The sequence below is a fragment of the Schistocerca piceifrons genome, chromosome X, assembly GCF_021461385.2.
Source record: "Schistocerca piceifrons isolate TAMUIC-IGC-003096 chromosome X, iqSchPice1.1, whole genome shotgun sequence".
NCBI lineage: Eukaryota > Metazoa > Arthropoda > Insecta > Orthoptera > Acrididae > Schistocerca > Schistocerca piceifrons.
In genome coordinates, this window is record NC_060149.1 from 785711595 (window position 1) to 785736948 (window position 25354).

General features: G+C 41.9%; 1 protein-coding gene across 3 annotated transcripts in view; it reads right to left on the reverse strand.

The window, feature by feature from the left end:
• Positions 1–25354, reverse strand: part of LOC124721148 (cullin-5) — a 237388-nt gene that overhangs the window by 152602 nt on the left and 59432 nt on the right. For all 3 annotated transcript variants that reach the window (XR_007006279.1, XM_047245967.1, XM_047245966.1), the window contains exon 6: positions 6175–6268. Coding sequence is in view for 2 of the 3 variants with exons in the window: in XM_047245967.1 (XP_047101923.1) it covers positions 6175–6268 (94 nt within the window). In the remaining variant the exon portion in view is untranslated. The remainder of the gene's footprint in view (positions 1–6174; positions 6269–25354) is intronic.

Here is a 25354-nt window from a genome sequence, read left to right on the forward strand (position 1 = left end):
AAACGTCAGTGCAATTGGCCGCTGTCCGTCGCTGTCGATCGCCATTGCCATCACCCAGTAGTGGGCGGGTGGTACACATCTTCTTTAACACTGGCATCCATATGCCGTTTAATTTCACACCCTCCTCCTTACGGTTGAAATTATTTGGGTGTTTAGCGATTTCGATTGCCTCCCTGCAGAGCCTTTCGTAATATCCGCTTGTGGCCGCTAGTACTAGCGTCTCCTCGAAACGAATATTGTGGTTCCCTGGCTGGAAAGCGTGCTCCGCAACAGCTGATAGTTCCGTTTCTCCTCTTCTGCAATTTCCCTTATGCTCTTCCAAACGTTTAGAAACAGTTCTTTTAGTGGTACCCACATAAACATCACCACAGCTGCATGGGATCCTATACACTCCAGCTTTTTCCAGTGGTTTGCGAGCGTCCTTGGCAGGCTTAAGGTATTCCTGTATCTTCCTGGTGGGCTTGTAAATTATGGTAATATTCCGCTTCATCAAGATCCTCCCTGTTCTTTCCGTTACATTTTTAACAAACGGCAGGAAAACCTTAGATTTTGCAGTAGTCTGTACGTCAGTATGATTTCTGCGTGGCTGCCTCAACGCACGTTTTATTTCGGCGGACGAATATCCGTTCTTCATTAGTGCATTATGGAGATGTTCCATCTCAGAGTCGAGCAACTCAGGTTCACAAATATTTCTAGCTCTGTCCGCTAACGTCTTGATAACACCCCACTTCTGTTGTGGGTGGTGGTTCGAATCCCGGTGCAAATAACGGTCGAGTGCGTGGGTTTGCGGTATACTGAGTGGCCCAAACTACCATTTTCATTTCTAAAAACAAGCACATCGAGGAAATGTAACTTGCCGTCTACCTCCTCCTCCTCCACTGTAAACTGAATTCTCGAGTTTATACTGTTCAGATGTTCGTGGAACCGGCTTAGTTCCTCCCTACCATGTCTCCACAGCACAAACGTGTCATCCACGTATCGGAACCATACATTTGGTTTTTTGCTGACAGTACCTAAGGCCTGTTCTTCGAGTTTCTCCATTAAGAAGTTTGCAATTACGGGACTTAGGGGGCTTCCCATAGCCACGCCATCCGTTTGCTCATAAAACTGTTCATTCAACTTGAAGTATGTGATCGTCAAACAACACTTAAACAGTTCTGAAATATCGGCAGGAAAAATTCGATCCAGCTGTTCCAATACATCATTAAGTGGAACCATGGTAAACAGCGATACCACATCGAAGTTGACCAATATGTCCTCCGGCTGGACCACTATGCCATTCAATCTGCTGATGAAATGTGTCGAATTCTTTTATATAAGAGTCCGAACAGCCCACATGTGGTTTTAGCAGCGTAGTCAAAAACTTGGCTAACGAGTAGGTGGGCGAACCAATGGCACTTAGTATTGGTCTTCACGGCACATTTTCTTTATGAATTGCACAAAAATTGCAACTTCCCTCAATCTGAGCAACTCTTTCCATTATGCATTAATGAACATGAGAATGTAACACCCAGAATTAATGACCAGAATGAATCTAATTTTGGAAGATATGTGGAACACATTAGTGATGAATTCAGAGTAATGGTGTACATATAGGCTCAGCAGTGCTGACTTGTGTGAGCGAAGCTCAGTCAGTGAAGATCTGTGTAACAAAATGCAAACAGAAGCATGGATGAGTATGCCTTCTTGACGTCAGAGGATGCAACATCAGTCTACTGGAGCTGAATGATCTGTCTTTGAAACTTATTTTTCATAAAGCAACCTTTCACTTTATACAAGGTGGAAAAAAACTGTGTCATGAAAATTTTACCTTCTATGGCTAATGCCAGTAAGAACCAAAATTACTAATGTTGTGTAGATCGACAATGCACCCTTTTTAAACTACGGAAACTTGGCACTACGTGCTCCGATTTACTGTGGGATTGCCCTGTTGCCATTCCTCAGTGACAGGCAACACTATGGTTGTCAGTTCACATGTACAAACATTCCTCACCCTATCACTTCCCCAATGTGATAGGAGGAGGAATTAATGGTTCACACTGAACAAGTTGCCAATCACATTAAGGCAATGCCAGTAATCTTTGAAAGAGTTCAGCAAAACACCGTTTGACGTTACCAAGCTCATGTCGCATCAGAGGGTCACCAGTTCGAGCACCTGCTTTAAATAAACAATGTCCTAGCTACAAAGAAGGCCCTTTTCAGGACCAACACAATTTGTAAACGACTTTCTGTATGCGAACTAACTGCTGTTGACAGGTTTGTTCCAGTACGTCTTATCACGAAACTACAATGGATGTGCCGAGACCCCAGCGGATTCGCTCCTGGGCCCCCAGAGTGGAAGGCTGGCGTGCTACCACCAAGGGTTGTGGGCCGCCTGGGATGCATCGCGATCTCCAACAGGCAAAGCATTCGCGGTCATGTGTTGTCCAGAGCATCTGGCAACAGGGCAACCCCACGGCCAATTGGGAGTGCGTGGAGGCAAGTTTCCATAGTTTAAAAATTGTGCATTGTCAACCTACAAAACATTAGTAATTTTGGTTCCTACTGGCATCAGCTATCCAACGTTAAAATTTTGTGACAATTTTCATTCACCCTGTATAGGGCACACTGCTACAGTGACGTTGCACATATGGATGGAACTTCTGGTTCAAAAAGGGTTGCTGCTGTGACAAGTCACTCCTACACTGTATAATGTAAACACAGTACAGGGTGAATTATCTTACAGTGTGGCAGCAAATGGCATGCAAGCACCATCATCGGCGTGATGAGATACAAATTTTAATGTTTTCAGATGACTTATGCTTTAACATGTTCTACAGTGATGGTCACAGACGTGTTAGGCAGCCTGCACCATTGAACAGCATAGAGGAAGAACACTACACGCTATAATCTGAGATAGACTTTGGGTACAGCACATGCTCTCGATTCCTATGTATGGAAGACAATATGAACAGCAACATTTATATCCAGAAAGTTTACGGCCCGCAGTGCTGATCATTCTTCCGGGAACTCTGTATGACCTTTCAGCCTTCTTTAACAAACAATAATTCTTTAATAAAAAACACCATCTTATTTTCAATTATTAATCACTGAAAATGCTACTATGTACAATAAATTAAAATCTGATACTAAAATGTGAAACAAATGCGAAATACTTTTTTATTTCTAGATGTTGAACAGTATTATATAAATATTTTCCTTCAGCATTTCTGCAACAGATTTTAATTTAATGATTTTGATGATAAATATAGAAATTAAATGAAAGTTTAAACTAAAGTTGATACTGGTAAGAACTTCTGTCACTTTCATAAATATCTTACCTTTGTAATGGTTTTAAAGCATTTTCATATGTGAAATGAAACAACTATTCTGATTGGAGTTAAATTATAAAAGTGGAAATGTGAACATATAAATGAGCCATCAAATATTTTGGATGCTTCTAGAACAATGTCTCTCAGAGATACTATGTAATTTTGGCACCAGAAAGAGTCACTAGTTTTTTGACTATGCTCAGGCTGAGTTCACAAAAGTCTCAGATACATATAGTGTGAACAAAGAGCAACTACACACTAAGTTTTTTTTATGAAAACTATGAATTTATTTGCTGTGGAAAATGTATGTGATATGTCTGTTGCATTGGAATAAGTGTAAATAAAATTGGATATATGAAAATTAATAATCAATACTTCAGTTATTTCTAGAGCAAGACCAAGGACCAGAATTCCACCCACTTTAAGGCTATGACAATGTCTGGATACTGATGCCAACTACAATATAAGTAGGTTAATTTTTATATAAATTTCTCCTCTTACTACTTTCCCATAAATAATGTATTAGAGTGTTGATCACTGAGTTGCATTCAATATGGACTGTTAATATACATCGATCTATGTTACGTGGGAACTTCCTGCATAGAGGTTGTTCATCAAATGACACAGGGAATGACTTGTTAGAGACAAAATGTTCGCTAATGTTTCCCAGTGATACTAGGTGTCTTTTATAAGTGGTTACACCACTGAGATGCCCGCTGGGCATAGGGTGCTACAGTGTTTGTATACTTTGTGTGCTGCCTATAATCCAACTGTCTGCTCCATGTGAAAGGGTATAACCCAAGCTTCTAAAATATCTTTCTCCACTTAGACACACTTATTCTCATGGTTTTCTTGTTGAAAATCACTATCAATATACTGGGGTAGGTAGTGTGCAGACACAGCACACCTTGTTAGCAGACCCTGCTGGTTTGGTGAAATCTCGTCATCCCAGGGCTGGAAAATTCAATAAAAAAATGCCTAGCATTGCCAGGAAGTGTGAAAAAGTTTTCTAAATGTTTGCATCATCATCCAACTAAGGCAGGACATGAGTACCAGCCTGGTGTTCACCTAGTCAGATGTGGGGTAAAGTCTGAAAACCACATCCAGGCTGACCAGCACAGCGAATTTCATTGTCAATCTGCTGGGCAGATTTGATTCGGGGCCTGCACACCTCCCTGTCCCAGAAGCAGCACTTTAACATGCACAGCTATCTGGGCAGATACTCAATACATTATCGTAATGCTACTGAAATGGGAAGGGGAGGGGGGGGGGGGCTGTGTGTAGTTCTCTGACTACAGGATATTCTCAAGGTATTTTATGCTTAAGGAGAATCACTAACTAAGCAACTGAATTTTCTGAAAGAATTTCCATAAATATTATATCAAACCACGCGTTCAGTGTTACAGCAACTTAGTGTATTAATTTCAAACAGACTCTCAGTACTACGTACATCATACCTGATCTGATATTTTCCTGGTATATTTCTAGTATGTCTGAACACAAGCTTTATCTGTTTGCTGCTGCATGCTGTTCTGGAGTAAACATTCTGAAGGAATGGATACAGCAACAAGGAGAATAAGGTGTGCATTCAGACAGGTTGTACCTAGGCCCAAATCAATAATGTTCATCCCATTTATCAGCAATACCTTCAGAAAAGTCAGCAGTCTCGGAGTGACAATGTCAAATTTGTATTTTGCCCACTCCCTAAGAGCTTCTCACTACTTGGTTCAATGAAGGGGATTTAGGCCTTCAGAAATCAGGGGTCTACCATAGCCCCTGCCAATGCATCAAGGCATTTGTTTGGGGAAACTGTACGCATGGTAAAAAGAGGTGCCATTAACATAACATTGCACTGAACCACGCCAGACGGCTGACTGTGGTATAAAAACTGGCTGTACTACAGAATACAAACAAAACAAACATACTTAGGCAGTCTCCCTCAAATACGGGATTGCGTGATTGCAGAGGTCACTAAAATTAGGGTCAAAGATGATCTAATTAACATAGATAGTGGCCTGCAACTGAGTCATGCATGGAAGAAAACGCAAAGTGTTCCTGTGCAGTGAGGTCTGCACCTGATGGTGATAGTGTAGAGTGTGGAGACCACAGTTAACAGTTTAGTGTTGCCACCGACACCACCCATTGCAATGGCTGCACGGATAGCAACAGGAGCAGAGTGATGGAGGGGTTAACGGCCATATGGAATGCCAGCACAAGCACGCCAGCAGTCATCAGGATCCCCCTAGATATGACAATGAGTCTCATTTGCGCTGGTCTATTCATTTCTGATAATGAATCACAGTTTGAAATTCTATACTTTTAATGCAATAATATAAATAATAACAAGCTACAATAATTTAACTATTATTAAAACATGACAGGGGTCCTATTAATAGTGAATCTGACCATTTGTACCCCCCTTCCAATTCTCAGCTCTTGTAACTATGGAACTAAAGTGTATTTCCTCCCCTATGAACATTAGTACCTCAACACACCTGATTTTATAGTCTATATTTACAACAATGCTCAACAATCACCTGCTTCTAGCCAAGTCACATTTATACTCAATAGGAGTTACTTTTGCTTATTCGTCATTATTCTGTACACTAAAACTTCCCGAGAGCCAAAGTGGATGCTGGACTGAGACTTTAGCCCAGTCCTTTGGTTTCAGTGGACAATGCTCTCACTGAATAGTCATCCAGACATCCGCAAGCCTGCCTCAAAGAACCAAGATTCCATCTACTAACCACTTAGTCATTTCAGTAACTGTTTCAGGTATGTGTTTGAAAACTTTTCTGGACTAACGTAAGTTCATTTACTTATGTAAGTAATATAAAAAAAATGAACAAAATCTGTCACTTACTTTCAGTTTCATTTGCCTTAATCATTCCAGCACATTCAGCAAGTATTGTGGTTTTGAACGTGGACACCAAAACTTTCACACAACAATCTGTCAGCTGGAAAGGAAGAAACAATATTAATGTGGAGAGTGAGCACAGCAAAGCTGGCTAACTGTAATCTTTAAGAAACAAATAAAAATCTTAACACATTAACTTCGCATCTCCTTAAGAAATAGGAGAAGTGCATTGATATAAACCCTGTACTTTTATTTAGTCTATAGTTTTATACACTGACATATACAATACACACAGTTTATAAATACTGCACACCACTGATGAATTTAGTTCACTGTTTGCATGACATTTCTATTTTAACTTACAAATCAATTTCTGCAATCTATAAACTTAGATACAAAACTAAGGTGATCAAAAATTTCCGTTTGAGGGCACTGCTGCAGCATATATGCAATGTAGCATGACTCCAATGTTGCTATATAAGCACTGACTTGAAGGCAAGGGATCAGTGTGGCATTCATGTCTTTCTGAAGTGCCTGCGGTATATGCAGAAATGTGAATTATGATGATGTTATTTCCAAATGCATCTAAACAACATTCTGTTGTTATTTTCTTGACTTCCGAAGGACAAACACCAGTAGACATCCATCATAGGATGAAGAATGTGTATGGGGCAGCATGTCTGACTAAAACCACTATTGTGGAATGGTATGTCAAGTTCTGTGCTGCTTCACAGCACTGCACCTCCCCATATCGAAAATGTCCTAAGGCAGAAATTACGCTAACTCTAGTGACTGACACTGACACCCGTCCAGTAGTCCTCACCTCTCCCCAAGCCTCGAAGGTACGAGGATTCCTGCTGGATGAGGATGCACAGCAGGCAGCTAGGGACATCTTCACACAGCAGAACACAGTGTTTTACCAAACCGATATCTTCAACCTGATGCATTGACCGAATGATTGTTTCAGTGTTCACGGAGATATTGCCTGACATATGGATTCTCAACTGTATCACCATCAAACAAAGTATTTGATTGCCTTTATATCTATGTCACAATATCTTTATGAACTCCAGAGTGGGGGTAGTCACAGCAGTGGCTGCTGAGTAACAGAATTTTAACATGCACTATGGCTAGTTTCAGATTCTGGAGGATCCTGGTCTATTAGTTCGACAGAAGTGTCTATATTTGCCTTCGGTTGGCCAGCAGACTGGTGTTGGCGCTGCATCCTGGTGAAACGGAGGTTGGCTGGGTGAGAGTACAGAATGGTGGCACCACTGAAGAATGTCCAGGTGGAGAAGGGGAAGATCATTTGCCTTTGTTTGAATGCTTAGAACCTGTGTGTCTGTCAGGTGCAGATCCAGACATTGGCTGGCTGGATTTGCACAGAAAGTCATCGCAGGAGTACTCCTTTTTGGATTTCCATGCTTCTGTTTGCAAGGCATGCAATTTTACTGGCAAAGGCGAAGGTTTGTTGGTATGGTGTTTACCCACTGCAGATGAAGATGAGGGTGTGACCTCAGAGCTGGACAATTTCACAGGTGTAGCACTAAACTGGAAGTCACAAGTCCACCCAGTCATGTCCTTCGTAGGTCGGGGTGTAGCAAGAACTGTACTATAATTGCCAGAGGGTGGTGTACAAGGGTTGCGGCTAGCAAACATTTTCTAACCAATGTGAGTACAACCCCATTACTTCACCCAGATCTCCTCAACAGTTCTCCCATTGAGGAAGATTGGACAATCACAGGAAAAAGGAGCACAATTATCCTTGCTGTTGATACAGTGAGGGGAATGAGGTGAACACACACCGTCATGAGCTACCCTGCCGCAGGTTATGCACTCCGCTGCATTTTCACACGATTCACGGGTGTGGCTGTAGTACAAACACTTATAGCAACACGTGAGATTTGAGATATATGGCCTGACAGTCTCATAGACAGTCTTAATTTTTTGATGGAAGTACCACAGGCCATCAAGCAGCCCAGTGTATATAACATCACGGGTGTGTGGTGGGTCTCTACTTTAACAGGAAAGCTGCGGAGAACTGTTGCATCAGACAGTTTCTGAGGCTGAAAAGCACTATCGATCTCCAAAAGCAAGGTCCCATTACACAACGATAGCAGGACTTCACAGGACTGGCAATGGCATCTACATCCTTTTGAGTAACAAATGGATTAACTGTCGTGAAATTGTGACCACCTTCCGAGCGTGACACCACGAGGTATCAGAGTGCAGCCAGGAGAGACGTTGATTGTTTCTTCTCAACCAATTTACATTTCTGAGTTGAGGAACTCGTCACAGAGAAATCCTCCACAATTGTCAGTTTCTCCGATGGCGTGCTACTTCCTGCTGGTGGCCCACCTCGGATAGGAGGGGAGGAGGCCTCACACACCTTAGGTGACTGGATAGCATTAGAAAGCTGCCAGCTGGTCTTGTACACAGATGGGACATGAGTTAGCAAATGTATTATGCATGGGAAACCCATCACTCGAGTATGTCTCTGAGAGGATGAACCACTCTAGACTGTGGGCAAGCTGTGCAGTACAGAACAAGAGATCCAGGTGCGAGAAAGTGTGTGTGGTATATGAAAAAATTTTGTTTCACCAGTGTTGAGAGAAATGAGAGTAACCTGATTGAGAATATGTACCAGGAGAGAGCCTCTCGGGCAGGTTCTCAGAGCCTGGAATGGGATGGTGGGCACTGAAGTTGTAAAGGAGCAGAAAGGGTTGAGGAAGCTGAGCAGTAAGCTGCAGCATGCCTGCCCGGGTGAAATCAGCGGATATGGGTAAAGGGAGAGAGACAGCAACAGCTTTTAGCAGTGCGTTCAGTGAAATGGCTTGGCTACGGATGTCATCCCAAATGAGTGTCTTGACTCCCCTGGTGAGCTGGAGTTCCTTTCTCGAAGGAAGATTGAAACATACTGGAGCAAAGTTTAAGAGGTCAAAGCGTTCTCGAGGGTTTGATTTCATTTCTCGGAGACATAAAACAACTGGGCATTTTGATGCAACAGTAGCTGTAAGTCTGCCCTGTGTGATCTGATGCCACGAATGTTCCGTTGGAGAATAGCCGTATTAGATGACAGGAGATATTTATCTTATGAGGGGCAATTACTTCATTGGCAGCTGAGTGTGCCAAATTTCAGCTGAGTACTACTACAGGATTCTGAAACTCGAGGATCCTGTTCCATTATTTCTTCAAAGGTACCACTAACCTCCTTGGGTTGTTCATTTGACTCCAGTGTGGAGAACTGTTTGGTGATTTGCACCAGTGAAACGGAAGACGACTGAACAGAGGTGCCCCATTGTGTCACTGTTGTAGAGGCTCTCCGAGATGGAGAAGGGCAAGAACGTTTGTCTCTGATCAACTTCTTTGTATCTTTGTGTTTTTCAGATTTGGACCCAGACATTTGCTGACTTGAGGGGCGCAAAAAATCATCTTGGAGGTATTTGTTTTTAAACTCCCATTCTTCAGGTTGCGTCACAAGTGATTTCGCCGGTGTGGGCAAAGGTTTTGTTGGTGGCAAGAGGAATGGTAGTGGGCAGGGTGAGGAAGTCATCTTAGCTCTACACAGTTTCACAACCATAGCACTGAACTGGAGGTTGCAGGATTCTGTAGCCATACCTTTCATGGGCTGTGACATAACAACAGTACTGTAACTACTGGATAATTGTATGCAAGGCTTTCGGTTAGTTAAAATTCTGGAAGTAACATTGAGGGGTACCTTTGTCTTCACCTGGATCTCCTGAACGGCTCGCTCATCGAGGTACACGGGGCATTCACGGGATGGGGTAGCATAGTTGCCACTGCAGCTGATGCAATGGGGAGAAGATGGTGGACCATCTCCCTCATGAACATCCTTGCCACAAGTTGCATACTTCGCTGTGTTTTTACAGGACATGTGAGTATGGTTAAAATGCCAACACTGGTAGCAATGTATTGGGTTCAGTATGTAGGATCTGATGATGAATTCATAGCCCACCTTGATCTTCAATGGGAGATACACTCAATCAAATGTTAAGAAAAGGGTGCTGGTAGGCACCAGTTCTGCATTAACCCTATTTATAACCTGATGGGCCGCAGTTACACCCTGATCAGATAGACAATGTTGTTTATCTCTCACAATCATACCATCAAGCATCTGAATGTGTATGACACCACGTGAAGAATTCAGTGTTCGATGAGCCTCTACATGAACAGTGTATCCATCAAAGAGCACAGCTTTAAGCAGTTTTTTGGGTTTGAAAGGCACTGTCTGTCTCTTAAAAGTTCCACTGTGTGAGTGAGTACAGGACTGTAGTAGGCCTACGGAGCAAGATGGCACAGTGATTAGTGTACTGGACTCACATTTGGGAGGACGATGGCTCAAACTTGTGTCGGGCCATCCAGATTTAGGTTTTCTGTTATTTCCCTGAACTGCTCTAGGCAAATGCCGGGATGGTTCCAATGAAAGGGCACAGCCAACCCTCCTTCCCCATCCTTTGCACAATCCGAGGTTGTGCTCCATCTCTAACGACGTCGATGTCAACAGGACGTCAAACCCAATATTCCTTGCTTAACTTTTTTAGTGGGACTGCAACTGTGTCCACACCTTTCCAAATGATGAACAGATTCACTGTAGAAAAGTTCTGACCTCCTCCTGGCAACCCGCAGAGCTTCCCAAAGCTGTGGAAGTGAGTATATCTGATGATTCATATAGCAACACATCAATGGAAGTGAACTAGTGTGCTAAAATTCAAGAAATTTGGCAAGCAGAGAAGTACTTTGAAGTAAAGATATCTCCTCTCAGCCCTCTAGTAATGTGATAAAGCACGGTATCCTGCAGAAGTATTACATGTTTCCCTGAAACACATCATCATGTACAGCTGAATGTTAACTTTGAGGGTAAATTTATTGCAAATTGGCCTATGGAGAGAGAGTTCTATAGATTGAAATGTTACCATTCTCCAAGCCGTAACACTGGCCCCGCTACCTCATGTTTTTCCAGCTAAGCTTTCATAGCCTTAATAGTCTGGATTTTCTCGACAGACGTGCAAACATCCACCTATCTTATGAAGCAGATAATATGAATTACCAGCAAACCGATTAACATTATCAAGCAAATTTCAGTCTTTTTCCATTGAGTGCAATTATTGTTGTCACCCTGATTTATCTGGACTGTGAGTTACTCCAATACAGTGTATCAGCTCATACATGTAGTTGCCAGATGCCTGTCACTAAAAGTAGGAAGACAGGTGTGAACATGAAAATGCAGTCAAATGTAGAACTACATAATGTGATCAGATATTTATATCTCAAGGGTATCTTACCACATACAACACAACACCAGCTTGCTGAAGTACATGGTACTAATGTCGTTTCACATAAACACATATGGCTTTGGTGCACATAATTTTCTAATACTAATGTAGAAGCACATAATGAATTTGATCTGCAAACCACATCAAACACAAATGACAACTTAGTCCCATGCTAAGAATCTGATTCATTATTATCATCACACATAACTTGGCAGCACTGGTAACTAAAGCAGTACTGTCACAGGCTGTGTGTGCACATCTTTGTTCAAGAGGCACTTCACTGTCTAACAAATGCTATGCTGGCTTAGGCTACTCACAAGAAGTCCCAAAGCCACTAACAGAAGATTAGGTTTCCATGCAATGAATTGCTACAAGAGATGAGATATGGGTGCATCTTGTGATACCACACACAAAACAGTAAAAATTCTTAAGCCTACACCACTTCAGATATTAGATTAATTCTATTAATGAAGGAGGTGACAGAAATAATCTTTTGGCATCGCAAAAGTATGTTTCTACTATATTTCACTGCAGAGTGAATATTACTGAATTTTACAAGTTATCATGACACTGTAGGGTTGTTGTGAAAGACAGTTATACGAAAACAAGGATTTGTTTCACCAAGCACTGTATTTCTGCACAATTAACACATGACAACTTTCAACTGACTAAATATGTACAGCTCAATCTGGCACCAATCCAATCTCTCTCTCTCTCTCTCTCTCTCTCTCTCTCTCTCTCTCTCTCTCTCTCTCTCTCTCTCTCTCTCTCTCCCCACCCCCCCCTCACCCCCCCCACCACCCCCTTCCAACCTACCACAGTAATGGTGTAACTGCTGCAGGAACTAAGTTTGTCGTAAGGTCCTTTCATTACCACACTTTAATTAATTACCCATTACTGTAATCTCTGTCAATGTGCTGAAAAGCCTGTCTACAGGTGGCCAACCACACAAATTTCATACCCTTCTTGCATGGCTGATTGAGTGGGTGTGCATTCTGCAACACTTGCAGAATGAACTTCATACAGTATGTGATAATTCCACTGACATGGTTGCATGCGGATATGGTGCACTTATCGCTAAAAATGTGCCCAAGATATCCGACACTAAGGGCAAAGAAACTGCATGTTTCCAACCGACAGCATGAACCATTGTCCTTGGCCCATCGAAAAATGAATTTGAGATTCTTGTAATATTTCACATGTCAACCCCCCCCCCTCCCCCCCCCCCCCCCCCACTGCCCCAACATTAAAGTTCCCAAATAATGAACACAGTGCAGTTATAAATACCTCCGGAAAGCAGCACACGCTCTCACAGCCCCAAACGATAAGCAACTGTACCGGAGTAAGCCGAATGATGTATTTAAGCCTAGCAGCTGACATGAAGTATCGAGAAGCATTTGGAGACAGGCATAATTTTATTCTGTCTTTGAATAGTACTGTCCCCCAGCCAGTTTAGACAACTTCTCCTGGTGAGGCATGGGATAAAGAGGACTGTTAGGCTGGGAATTAGTAGATGTAAAATAACCACTAATATCTAATAACCAGTTCAGTTTTTTCATGTCCACCATAGGCATTGCTCATCAACTGGTGCAAAGTGGGGGAAATAATGCCACAGTCACGGAGTCAGACAAGTTCCGCATAAACAGTCTTGTGTGTCACAAACAGAAGTGGGTGAGCTCAACAAAATTTAGGCACTGCAGAAAGCTATAGAGAAATGTGAGCCATAAATTATGTTCACACTAGAATGTTAATTCAAAAATCTCTCTATATGTCAGAAAAGGCACTGTCATTGACATTAAATTAAGTTGCTTATCCACTATGAGCTCGACATTGATAAACTGTCTGAAGCAAAAATGTTAATAGCAGCAGGGATGTGCATCACTGAAAAGGTTAGTACACTTTCAAACTTTTTCACCTTAGCTGCTAGTGACAGTTCTCCAAGGAGAGGAACGGCCTATCAGCAGTCAGATAGGACTCCATTACCACGGAGGCAAAGTCAGCCTGCTACGTGTGACCTTGTTGATTAAAGACACAGGTGCACTGGTGTCCAGCTGGAGATCCACAGACAGAGAGCAGAGTCGAGTCTGACACGAGCTCCTGTGGTGACAGGGAAAATTCTTTCACAAGACACCAACGATCCAAATGCCTCTGAACTCAGGTGAGACTTAAGAGACAGAATTACAGGCTGATGAGTCAGAACTGTCAGGTGCCTGCTGCTTGTGATTGTGGCTTAGAACTTGGGCAACTTTAACCTCATTTGTAAAAGCAGGCCGAGCTGCCAAAGAGAGTTTGAAAGATTTTGTAGTTATGCGCACAAGTGCACATCTGCATCTCAAATTGATGATTCCACACAGAACTTCACGGTTCTGGTATATAAAACTGCACTTGCATGCAAGACCCACCAAACTGGCCAACTGGGGCACATATGACTATCTTTGTTTTTCACGACACTGGTTACAACAAAGCGTAGCAACAGAAAGGTGCATCTGCTGACCATAGTACACGGTTAACAGAGCACAGAGATCACTGTAAAGCAATTCACTAGGGTCCTAGGTGGTTGCAATTTCTGCATCAATTTGTATAAACGACTACTGGAAGACAAACACACAGCACTCTGCTGTCTACCAGAAATGCCATAAGCAAAACAGTACAGTTCAGAATGGCCGAGGTAGATCTGCCGGCGCTCTGAATGCAGCAAACAGTGGTGGGGGTCATAGCCACGACCACAGATTTACACGGATGTTGCTATTGAGAAACAAGCTGCAGGAGAACAGCCTGTGTTTTCTGTTGCAGTTTTTGTTGCAGCGCCAGAATAGTTCGTCTGTCCAGTTTCACAAAGTACTGTACCAAGTCATTCAGCAGGTTTTCCTAGCAGGTGAAACAGTCCAGAACAGTGATGATGCACTTTTCCTGTTGCAGAAATAGACAAAAGTCTGTCATTTTGTTAGGTACCAAGCCATGTTGGAAGCAAAGAAAATGAAAATTAGTGCAGCAAGCTAGGTAAGTGGATTTAATTGTGTAAATCACTGGGCTTCCCCCTTACATTATAGTATCATTGTCAGAGACACATGCACAAATCCAGACTGAATGCCCCAAGGTAGCTGGCACTGAGCCACAGTCCCCATCTCTCTGTGGTGCCATGGCATATGTTCTTCCAACCACAGAGAGGGAAATAAATTAGGCTGCAAAGAGGGGACTACATTTTGACACTAGGCTGCTTCTGTTGATGGTAAGAGGACCCTTTTTGTTAGTGCTTTCAGTCTGCAGCTCTGAGTACACTATCTGTGTTTTATTTGTTTGCTGAAGGACATCCCTGTGTTGATTGTGGTTCCTGTTTAAATTGTGTGTGGTGTTGGGACACTCTCCTAAACAGTTGGGGCATATTTCTAATGTATGTCTGAGTGGCTGACTCTTCTACTTTTTCATTCACGGACAGCCAGCCACATTTATCTGAAAAAGTCTGTTCTTTTATATTATTCTGTTTGTTTAAGAAATATTACTCATGATTTAGCTTAAGTCATCCCATACCAATTTTGTAGGTTTCCTAATAACATAGCAGTTGAACATCCTAATCACAAACAAACAAATAAGTTACATTGCAAATTCAGTGTGCTGCATCGAGTATCACAGGTTTGCACCTATCCTACTATCCCTTAAGGATTATGCTATTTGCTGGAAATGAAAACTGAACACAAGTGAGCAAGTGATGGCATGTTCATAATGTCTTCAGAGTGTCACCTGTGTGGTGCAGGAATACCCCTCTTTAATAAAGGAAGTATACGAACAAAGAATAACAAATTATGCTTTTTAAGTTTGGAAAGGTTGTTAGGGTTCTGCAACTGTTTGTTAAATAAGGTTTCCCTGTCTTGATACAGACCATTTTGTGACTAGATAGTGTGCCTTTCCCAAATAGCCTAATTTACAAATGAATTACTCGATACACACTCAATGCAGTGACTCTGACAACATAACTCACCTCACTGACATTACCAATGCATGGTCTTTAAGATATATGACTTAATAGGCTGTTTTTGATCTACCTACATGAAGTGGTTAAATTCTCCTTGGTCATTGTTAAGCGTTAACTGAATGCAATCAAGTCAATTCCTCATTCTTGGTTGCACTGTTGGCTGTATTGTCATGGTGCTCAAGCCACTAAATAATGCAGGTCTGTTCACCCCACATATGCCACAATTTCTTTTTCATCAAAACCTTTGTGTATCCAGGTAATTTACTGTAACCTTTTTGTCAAAAATCTTTGCTGTAGAAAATGCCATTGATGCTAACAGGAAAAATCAATGACACTGCTAATATTTTTTTGACTATCCATCAGTCTACAAGGAGTTTGGTATAACTCACCTTTTCTTGTCCCCTACTGTAGGGAAGTCCATAAATAGAAACCCATAATAAACAGCTAAGGCATTTCAATGAATGATTCTGTGCTATACTTTTCTGTTTGTGTCCAAATTTAGAAATGAAAGCTGTCTTAATTTTTAATTTTATTTATTAATTTTTTGACTGTAATCTGAACATTTTAACAGGACTTGTTTACATAGCCTAATACACAGTGTGATAGCTTTTGAGATGGAAGGAGTTCAGCTACTGTTACTTTGATGTACTGGCCAGCTTAGGTGTGGTTTTAGGCAGTTTTGCTCACTCCTAGAGTCAAATATGCTGGACCAGTGTTGCATATCCCTCTCTCATAACACATGAAGAGCGAAAGTGTGAACACACACAGCAGGCAATGCACACAACTCACAGACTGGAGATAGTCTCCACACCTTTCCCTTAAAATAACTGATGGCAGTGATCATAAGAAGGTATGGCAGATTGAGGATTAAAATAAACACACTAATTGCTAAATGTGTGGATGATAGCTTGTCATCATGGGACCCTGTACTGATGAAGGAGAAAAGAAGGAGGAGGAGGAGATAAATTCAGCGTTATCACTGTTTTAAAATGAATCATTTATCCACACAAAATATTGTTATGCAAAGAATGCATGCCTTGTCCTAACATATTTAATGCACTGCACTTTGAGAACAGTTCACACTTCAGTTATTTTATAATTTGCAATGAAAAGACAGTATGTTCAGATTTTAAAACACCTACTTTTATCAGGCATTAAAATGTGGCTTCAGAAATGTGTAAACTGGCATCACTTCACAAATATCAATGACAGCTTTTTCTGCTACTTTGGTTTGAGCAAAGTGAACAGTTTAATTTATTAATGCTTCACTTCAATGATCAATTCAATTAAGTGGTTCTAGAACGCTACTGAGCAGGGTTTATTGCAGGATGGAAAGTTTGACTTGCACATCTCACTAAATGTGAATTGTAATTAATCAAATGAGTAGATTTTTTTTATCTATCCATTATATTATATAAATGTGAGTTTTGAATTAGACATCATTCAGTTTACTATTTCACCAACAATATGATGAAAATATTCTGTTGAGCAGGTGCATCCGTGCTGGCACGGAGTGTTCTCAATGCCAACACAGATGGGCCTGCTCCATGCCCTACTACCACCTAGGAATTTACAGATACCTGATGATGATCCCTGCAGTAGATTGAAGCTGGTCATCCACAAATAAAAAATACCAACTCTGTGTGTGTGTGTGTGTGTGTGTGTGTGTGTGTGTGTGTGTGTGTGTGTGTGAGGGGAAGGGGGAATCGGCAAATAATGTCTGAAAAATAATAATAATAATAATAATAATAATAATAATAATAATAATAATTTCATGTGGTTCAATGGCCTGGTGCAAGTCTTTCAACTGGAGACCACTCTGGTACCTCTCATGTCCCTAATATACCACAGTTACCCAACTGGGGTACAGGAACATACAGTTTAATGTAGAATCTGAACCATGTTTCTGGCAGATCACCACATCAGATAAGTGAATTCTAGGTTAAAACATGGATGATGGATTTTTTAACGCCAATGGTGTCAACAAAGCAGGAAAATATGGGGATTTTAATGCACTGTATTTAAAATGTAGGACTGTACTTGCCATACTCATTTCTTTTGTTTTCATCTCTCTCTTTAAAACCACAATTTATTTTTTTGAATATCTATATGGAAGCATTTCTTGGAAGTATTTTGTCCCATAAAATGGACTAATCACTCACCAATACAGTTAGTACTTCCCTGTCTACTTCCACCACTATGTAAATGAGTGACAACTGTTTGAACTAGTATAATTTCATACAAAAGGACACAGAAGCAATAAAGACTAGAAACACAGACTTCAAACATTACCAAATATGAATGCCAAAATGCCCTGCAGCCCCCAAACCACTGTCCAGCTCCATTTGATGTCAACGGCAACCAGTTGTGGCAGTGGGTCTCCCGTTTTCCCACAGCTGAGTTTTGTTAAACATGCCACAGCATTCGCCAGGCAAGTATGAAGTCTCTCACGCAATGTACCTCCTGACAATGTGTACTGCTGCCATTCATATGGCAGCCCTGTCAGTGTGAAATGACTTATTGGACAGATACACAGGATGAGGGAACAATGAGCAGTCAATTGTGCCTTCATGATAGAACCCATCAATGCAATTATCACCTCAAATAGTAAAAAATTTACGACTAAAAAACCGTCTGGAGTGACACTACTTCTACACTCCAGCAAACTTAAAGAAAGAAGGGACTGAACTTCTTCAACACCCAAAGAGAAAATCTTTTACAATCATCAGTCAAGATTTCTACGTTTCACAGCCAAAGGTACGCCAGATGCTGATCCTAAATAACTATGCACATTGAAGGCTGTTATGTGACAATAATTCTAAAATTGGGCGACTATGCAAGACCCAGCCAGTGACAGCTTCAGCGTCAACAGAGGCTGGACACGAGGTTTGTACTATTCCATATCCATAATCCAACAGGACTGGGGGCCGTAAAAAGTTTTATTAAAATTCCAATTTATGGGTCCGCACACACACACACACGCACACACACACACACACACACACACACACACACACACACACACACACACACACACACAAAGGAGTAAGTTTAATATAAAGTTAGCAATATATTCATTGTACATTTAAACAAAATCCAAATTTAAGTTTTCTTTGAATTTTCCACTGGTTTATCATTAAACAGCCTCAGTTTTCTTGTTTCAAGACTGTTCATGTAAATAAATTAGGTAATGTGACTGTATATCATGATACGATAATCCATTTATTACCAGAATATGCATGTGCGAGTTAAGTTTCCCCTCACTGCAGGAGAACATTATCTGTCAGAATAATGTCTCATTGAAACCACAATCAAGTCCAAATCAGAAGGTATGATTGTCAATGAAATACAATAATTAGAACTGAAAGCATATTTATTACTGACACCAAAGTACAGCCAGGAAAAGGACTTATCCCCTGGATGGAGAGTGCCGTTATTTATACGACCATGGAATATTGCAGAATGCTAGTACAGACAAACCCTTTTTTTAATATTTTCATGAGGTCCGGACTTAAAAAACGCAAAAGTGAGGAAAATGCAGAATCAAGGAAAGTATTAAAACTCCCCAAAATAGAAGCAAAATCACATGTATTTGGTATATATAATTAAAAATCGCAATCCTCTCCAATACTTTGTTCAAATCTGTGTAAGTGAAGGAAATTAAATGTACAATACAATGTTTATACAATAATTTGTGGTAATGGATTTCATCAGTTCTTACAAAATCACAGATGTATAACAGCAAGTAGAAACTCGCCAAAAAAACTGAAATTGGTATCTGGGTACAAGTTAATCGAGTTGTTTTCTGACATGCTAGGACCACAAATTACACATTCAAAACATGCGTTTTTGAGAGATCGTCTTTTGTGCTCACCCAGGAAAAAGCAAAAATTGATGAACATGTTGAATTAACCCAAAAACATTACAGCAGCTAAGTGTTTAAACCATAAGTGTAAATGCAGACATCTGCTTAATGACATTCTTTGTCACCATTCCTGTTACCATTTAATGCTTTTCTTACAAGCCACACTTTATATGTTCACCATTGTTAAAGTGTTATTTTAGCCATGATAAAAGAAACAGACATGAAAAAATGAGTTTACTTCCCCAATTGACGTTACGAGCTTATTAGAAGTTGGCTCAGTGAATTTCTGTACACTGTGTAAAATGTAAATATGAAAGAAAACTCAGGTGCTACAGTTCCACTTCATGCCATCTATCTCTGCTGCCAATCTTTACAATCTACAGTGTGTGGTGCAAAGTATATGCATGAGTAGCATATGTAGTTGTTGCAACTGTATCATGTCAGATTTGAACACAAAAGTCTTTAAAATGTGCTATTGCAAAACCCTTGTTCCACTTCCGGCCAAAATTTCTCATAGTACATCATCTGTGTGAAAAGTATGTTTCCAGCACTTGACAAAATGCTTTCACCCCTTCACCCCTACCAGCACTCTCAACACTGAAAGGCCACTTCCCCTCTCCATACACCCAGTAGGCAAGCTAATTTAATGTATGTGAGTGTGGTGTGGAGGCTGCACTGGCTATTGGGTGACTTCACAAGCCAATAAGAGTTCACTAGCTGGAAGTGGGCCACATTTTCCTCGATTATGACCGAGCATATTCTTTGAGATTCAGGGTCTGAATTTAAAAGGTTGACAATTGATGTTGTTGCTGAATACAGTACATTGGGAATACATTCACAAGATGAGACTGATAAGTTGCATACAAAAAGGTTGTGGCTTTGCCCCTTCATCACATATTGGCTTGGTCCAGAACACTTGGTCTTGACTGTCTTGTTTTTCCATTACCGTTGCAATGTTGGGTTGGGTTGTTTGTGGGAAAGAGACCAAACAGCAAGGCCCCCGGCCTCATCAGATTAGGGAAGGATCGGGAAGGAATTTGGCTGTGCCCTTTCAAAGGAACCATCCCGGCATTTGCCTGGAGCGATTTGGGGAAATCACGGAAAACGGAAAACGGAAATCAGGATGGCCGGTCACAGGATTGAACCGTCGTCCTCCCGAATGTGAGGGGTTGGGGTTGGCTTGTTTGGTGGAAGAGACCAAACAGCGAGGTCATCGGTATCATCAGATTAGGGAAGGATGGGGAAGGAAGTAGGCCGTGCCCTTTCACAGGAACCATGCTGGCATTTGCCTGGAGCGATTTAGGGAAATCATGGAAAACCTAAATCAGGATGGCCGGACACGGGATTCAACCGTCATCCTCCCGAGGTACCACTCTGTGAGGCCATTCCCCAGTAGGTGGTAGACAATTGTCATCCTATGGGTGATGTCATAACGTGAAACTACCTCTCGTATTAGTTTCAACCAGAAAACTGTTACATGATCAGCGATCACATGGGGTGCTCCACACTTCAAAATGTCGTCTTCCACAAGAAGTTTTGCAATTTCCAGGGCTTCAGCAGGTGGCAACAGCAAAGTGGGTGAGGTAGCTGGTGCATCCCTTGATTCCCATTTGTCAGCTTCGGAAACCTCCACCCCTTGATCAATTCCAGTTTGGTGGGATGGGGCTGCTGTTCGCGGGAATGGTACCAGATGCCCTGTAGGTAATTGTGGCACACGCTTCCATCACTGACATTCCTTATAGTGACTGACAATGTCTAACAGGTCGGTACAGACCTAGCCAGTGACACCTGCGTCTCATTCTGTCTGGAGTCGTCACGAATCTAATGTGGCCAAATGTCTGAGTATCAAGGAAATATTTCAAGATCACAGGCCACAGATGAGCTGGGATGATGAGCAACCATTTCTGCCCCCATTCATCACAGTTCCTTATACACAATGTTCTGTTAATTGGAATCTTCCTTTAGTCAGTTACTCACTTTTCAAGACTTATTTGGTTTTCAACAGTGTTGGATCTACCCACTGTTTAGCAGTAGTATCACTTAATGCAGCACTGACAGACTTTGTTCACACTGCTGTGTTCCACCAGCTTCGTTGCATATCTTGCCAGTCAACTTGACAGATCCTTAAAACTAGCCAGGAGGCATAGAGAATGGCATTCAATCACAACAGTGAATGGTTTGCCAAATAAATATGGCTGGAACTTGTTGTTGGCCTAAGCAACTGCAAGGAACTCTTATCAGAAGCACAGGATATCTTCTTGGCGTTTGAGAATCCTATAATGCTGTTGCTAATTTTGGGCATTACTGTGGGAAAAGCAGCTCCACTGCAACAGTATGGGAGGCAAACAGGCAGGTACAGATCCACTGTAACATGATTTCATAAACGGGCCTGTTTACCTATCACAAGTCAGCCAGGTCAAGTCATACGATCTTGGTGACATTGTGTGAAAATAGTGCAACTACAACTGACCTGAGGAGAGTTTGCACACCACTGGGCCACAAATGTGCGTATCTCTATGTGTCTGGAAGTAATGTATCAGCACAACAAATGTGTCACTAACCACTATAAATGCCCTTTGATTCTAGCACAGTAATGCACAGTCTGCCAACAACCTCTGTTACACTGAGGCCTTGCAAGTCTCCGCCATATTATGGGCCAGCAAGCAGCCAATGCTGGTCTAGGCAGCTACTTCCAACAAATCAGCTCATGGGGTTAAGTCTACACATGTGAAATTGAGAGCAGTGGAATGGATGAGCCATCTCCACACTCTACAGCAGCAGCATCCCAACGTTTGCCTCACAGGGCAGCAGATTGCAGCCACAGCGATACCATCACCATCCACCCACATTGTGCTGAGCTCTGTACTGGTAGCAGTGGACCTGTACACGAATCCAGGCAGACATTCACACCCTGGCACTTCTCGCTCACAGTCACACAGGGCTAACCAGTCCATGGGCTGCTGAATGAAGCAAACAGTGCTTGTAAAGCAGGACGTGACATCACATGGACAGCATGCCACCACAGCCTTCCACAGCTGCAGGGGCGTGTATGTGGTACTGCAGCATTTCGATCACTGTAGCGTAAGACTGAATAAAGATGTTTTACATTGCAGCTGAGTTTTTCTAGGCACCACTGGGCAGTGAAACTGCCCCAACAACTTGCTACCTCTACACCACAGCAGCCCCACTCACACTGTGTTGCTACAGTACTTTGCCAGCATACACTATCACTTTTTCAGCACCTTCTTGAATTTGTACTAGAACTACCCCAACCCCAAAACTGCTAGCATGATGTAAAGTTCAATTTTGGCATCCCTGACATACACTGCTAGAACTGGCAAAGATGTTTATGCCTGTGACTCTTCAAGCTTTCCCGGCAGATGTGATGTAAATAGTCTTCACAGGTTTGCCTTCTTAAAGGCAAGGAAAGATCTACCTTGCACCTTGTTCCAGCAAAATTACATGTCTCCCTGCAGTAGTTCTTGCAAGGGGCACGTCCTGGTACAGAAATCCTTTGGGAATCACCATTAACACGAGCTCATTCTGAGAAAACTTCTCACATCATCACTAATGTGTTGTGAAGACAAAAAATTTTAATGCTCTTATTTTCTGGATTGGGATGGACTCCATCACCATTCACAAAGTACCCCAATGTTTTTATTTCTTGGGTGCCAAAGAGGCACTTTTTCGGATTCAGATGGAGACTCGCAGTCTGAAAACACTTGACCCCATTCTTAGGTGCCATCGAAAAAACAAAATCTCTGATCTATTGTTCATTTAAGGTGATGAAGCAGGTTGTCCATCATACATTCAAAGGTGGCTGCAGCACTACACAGTTCAAATAAATTAACTTTGAGGTCACAGAGGCCATCAAGAGTTACGAAGGTGGTTTTGTCTGTCAACCTCATCAACCTCCATTTGCCAGTAGCCTGTCTCCATGTCAATATTTGAGAAATACATTGCTCATTTCAAGCCGTCCAGGGTGTCCAATGCACAAAGTGCATAGACACCTTTCTTTGTGATTTTGCTCAATCATCGGTAGCTGACGCAGAAACAAATTTGTCGTTCAGTCGGCAATGCTCTATATGAGGTTTGGATAATTGTGGGATAATCCATAATTGCGAAACGGTGTTTTCCCAATCGCCTCAGACTGTTTTTTCTTTCAATCTGGACTCAAAAGCATCCAAAAATTGGCACAATAGGTGTATTACAGACTGCTGTTGTTCCTCAGTCAAGTCAGATCCTATTTGTATTTCAATTGTAGCTTCCTGCCCCACATTGTATGTAGTGACAGTGAACCACAATTCATTGTTGGTGACACTAAGGTGCCCTTCCTGGACTCTTGCAGCTATCCCTACGCACATACCATTAGGGATAGGGATGAGTTGTGGCTGCCCATGACAGTGATCCAAAGTTCTCCTTGACCACCCACAATGCTTAAGATCATTGCTGGCATGTCGACTTCCTTTATGAGCCCGAGTAGCTTTATGCAGTCAACAAAGGGTTCACCATTCAATTATGCACCAAAATTAATGATTAGAACTTGACTCAATGGTGGAATGACGTGTCCAATGGCAAACAACTGCCCACAGCCGTCTTTGTTATGCGTGGTTGTAGGAATAGCTTCATCAATATGGAGCTCTGATCTTTCAAAATCTCTGACTGCTTGTGGTGCGTGCAAGGAGTCCCACCTGAAAATAACACCATGATTATATAATGTTAAAATGACAAATTCTAAGGGATATGTTCAGTCACTGATGATTATTTTCTTCCAATAGGTGTTCCTGTCAGCTGGACATATTCCCCATTGGTGACCTTCGCCACAAACGCTTTGGTATCACTGAACATAACCTTCTTAACTGACAACAATAAGCATTCGACATCACAGAAAAAAAAAAAAGCCCTGAGTCAACTAACACCAGCACTGGTTGGTCATCAATGACATTTCCTATCATTTTGGTAACTGTCATCCACAGAGGATTTCCATCTGTGGTGGATTCAACTCCAAAAGTGGTCATCTCGCTGAGGTTTCCTGAACAACTAAACAAGTGGCTGGTACCTCTATACTACGACAAGAAATGGCTACCTTGTGTCGGGCAGCAACCTCGTCCAGGGTATGGTGATGAGGTTTGGCCCACAGGCCAACTACAATCATCCACAGTTGACTGTCATGGATAACACTGTTGTGATGATTGACATCTTTCACTGTAATAGTCATTGAACACTTGTCTTCTTTCTCACGTCCACAGTGAAGACAGACTGGCGAATGGTCCTCCATCATCCAAATGTCTCCTCCTGCGAGTTGGGTATACCTGCGTCAGCCGGATGCCATGTTGTCATTTGACAGCAGCAACATCCCCAAGGCCATTCCTCACGGTGTGTTCGACTGGCATTGGAGATCGATGTCAAAGATTAATACACCTGTTAAACATTCTCTATAACCTCCTGATGAAAGGGATTGACATTAATGGCTGCTACTTCTTTTGTATTCAGTTTGACATTTCTGGCTGCCATACACTGCTGCATCTCTTATCTATTAGGCATAAAGAGAAGCAAGGTCATGGGGGTCTTCCACATCTGCAATAGGTATCACAGTCAGGAGTCAGTCACAGTTCTTTCGCCCAACTCTTTTCCTGTTGCATTTCTTCTGTGCGCTAGCACCACTTGAAAAATTCCTCATTAGTTGTGACATCCTTTACCACAAGAGCTCGGTAGAAGCCTTCTGTGACTTCTTTCATCAAATTTCAGCTTCTATCATATTTGGATTCACTATATTGCAGAGATCCAAAAGATTCTGCATGTACGATTGTGTCATTTCACCATGACCTTGAGACATTTTCTACAATTGTCGTTCTGCTAAGCGGACTTGCTGCTCATTATGACCAAATGTTTTCTTCAGTTTGGCCTGGCATTTGTCTCAGCCATTAAGCTTCTTTTCATTCACTATTGTCAAACCATTGTTGGGCTGCGCCATGCAACTAAAAGCACGCATTTGGCAAACATATCAATTCACTCATCAGTTGTATTTAACTACTTGGTGGAATCCTTTCACCTATT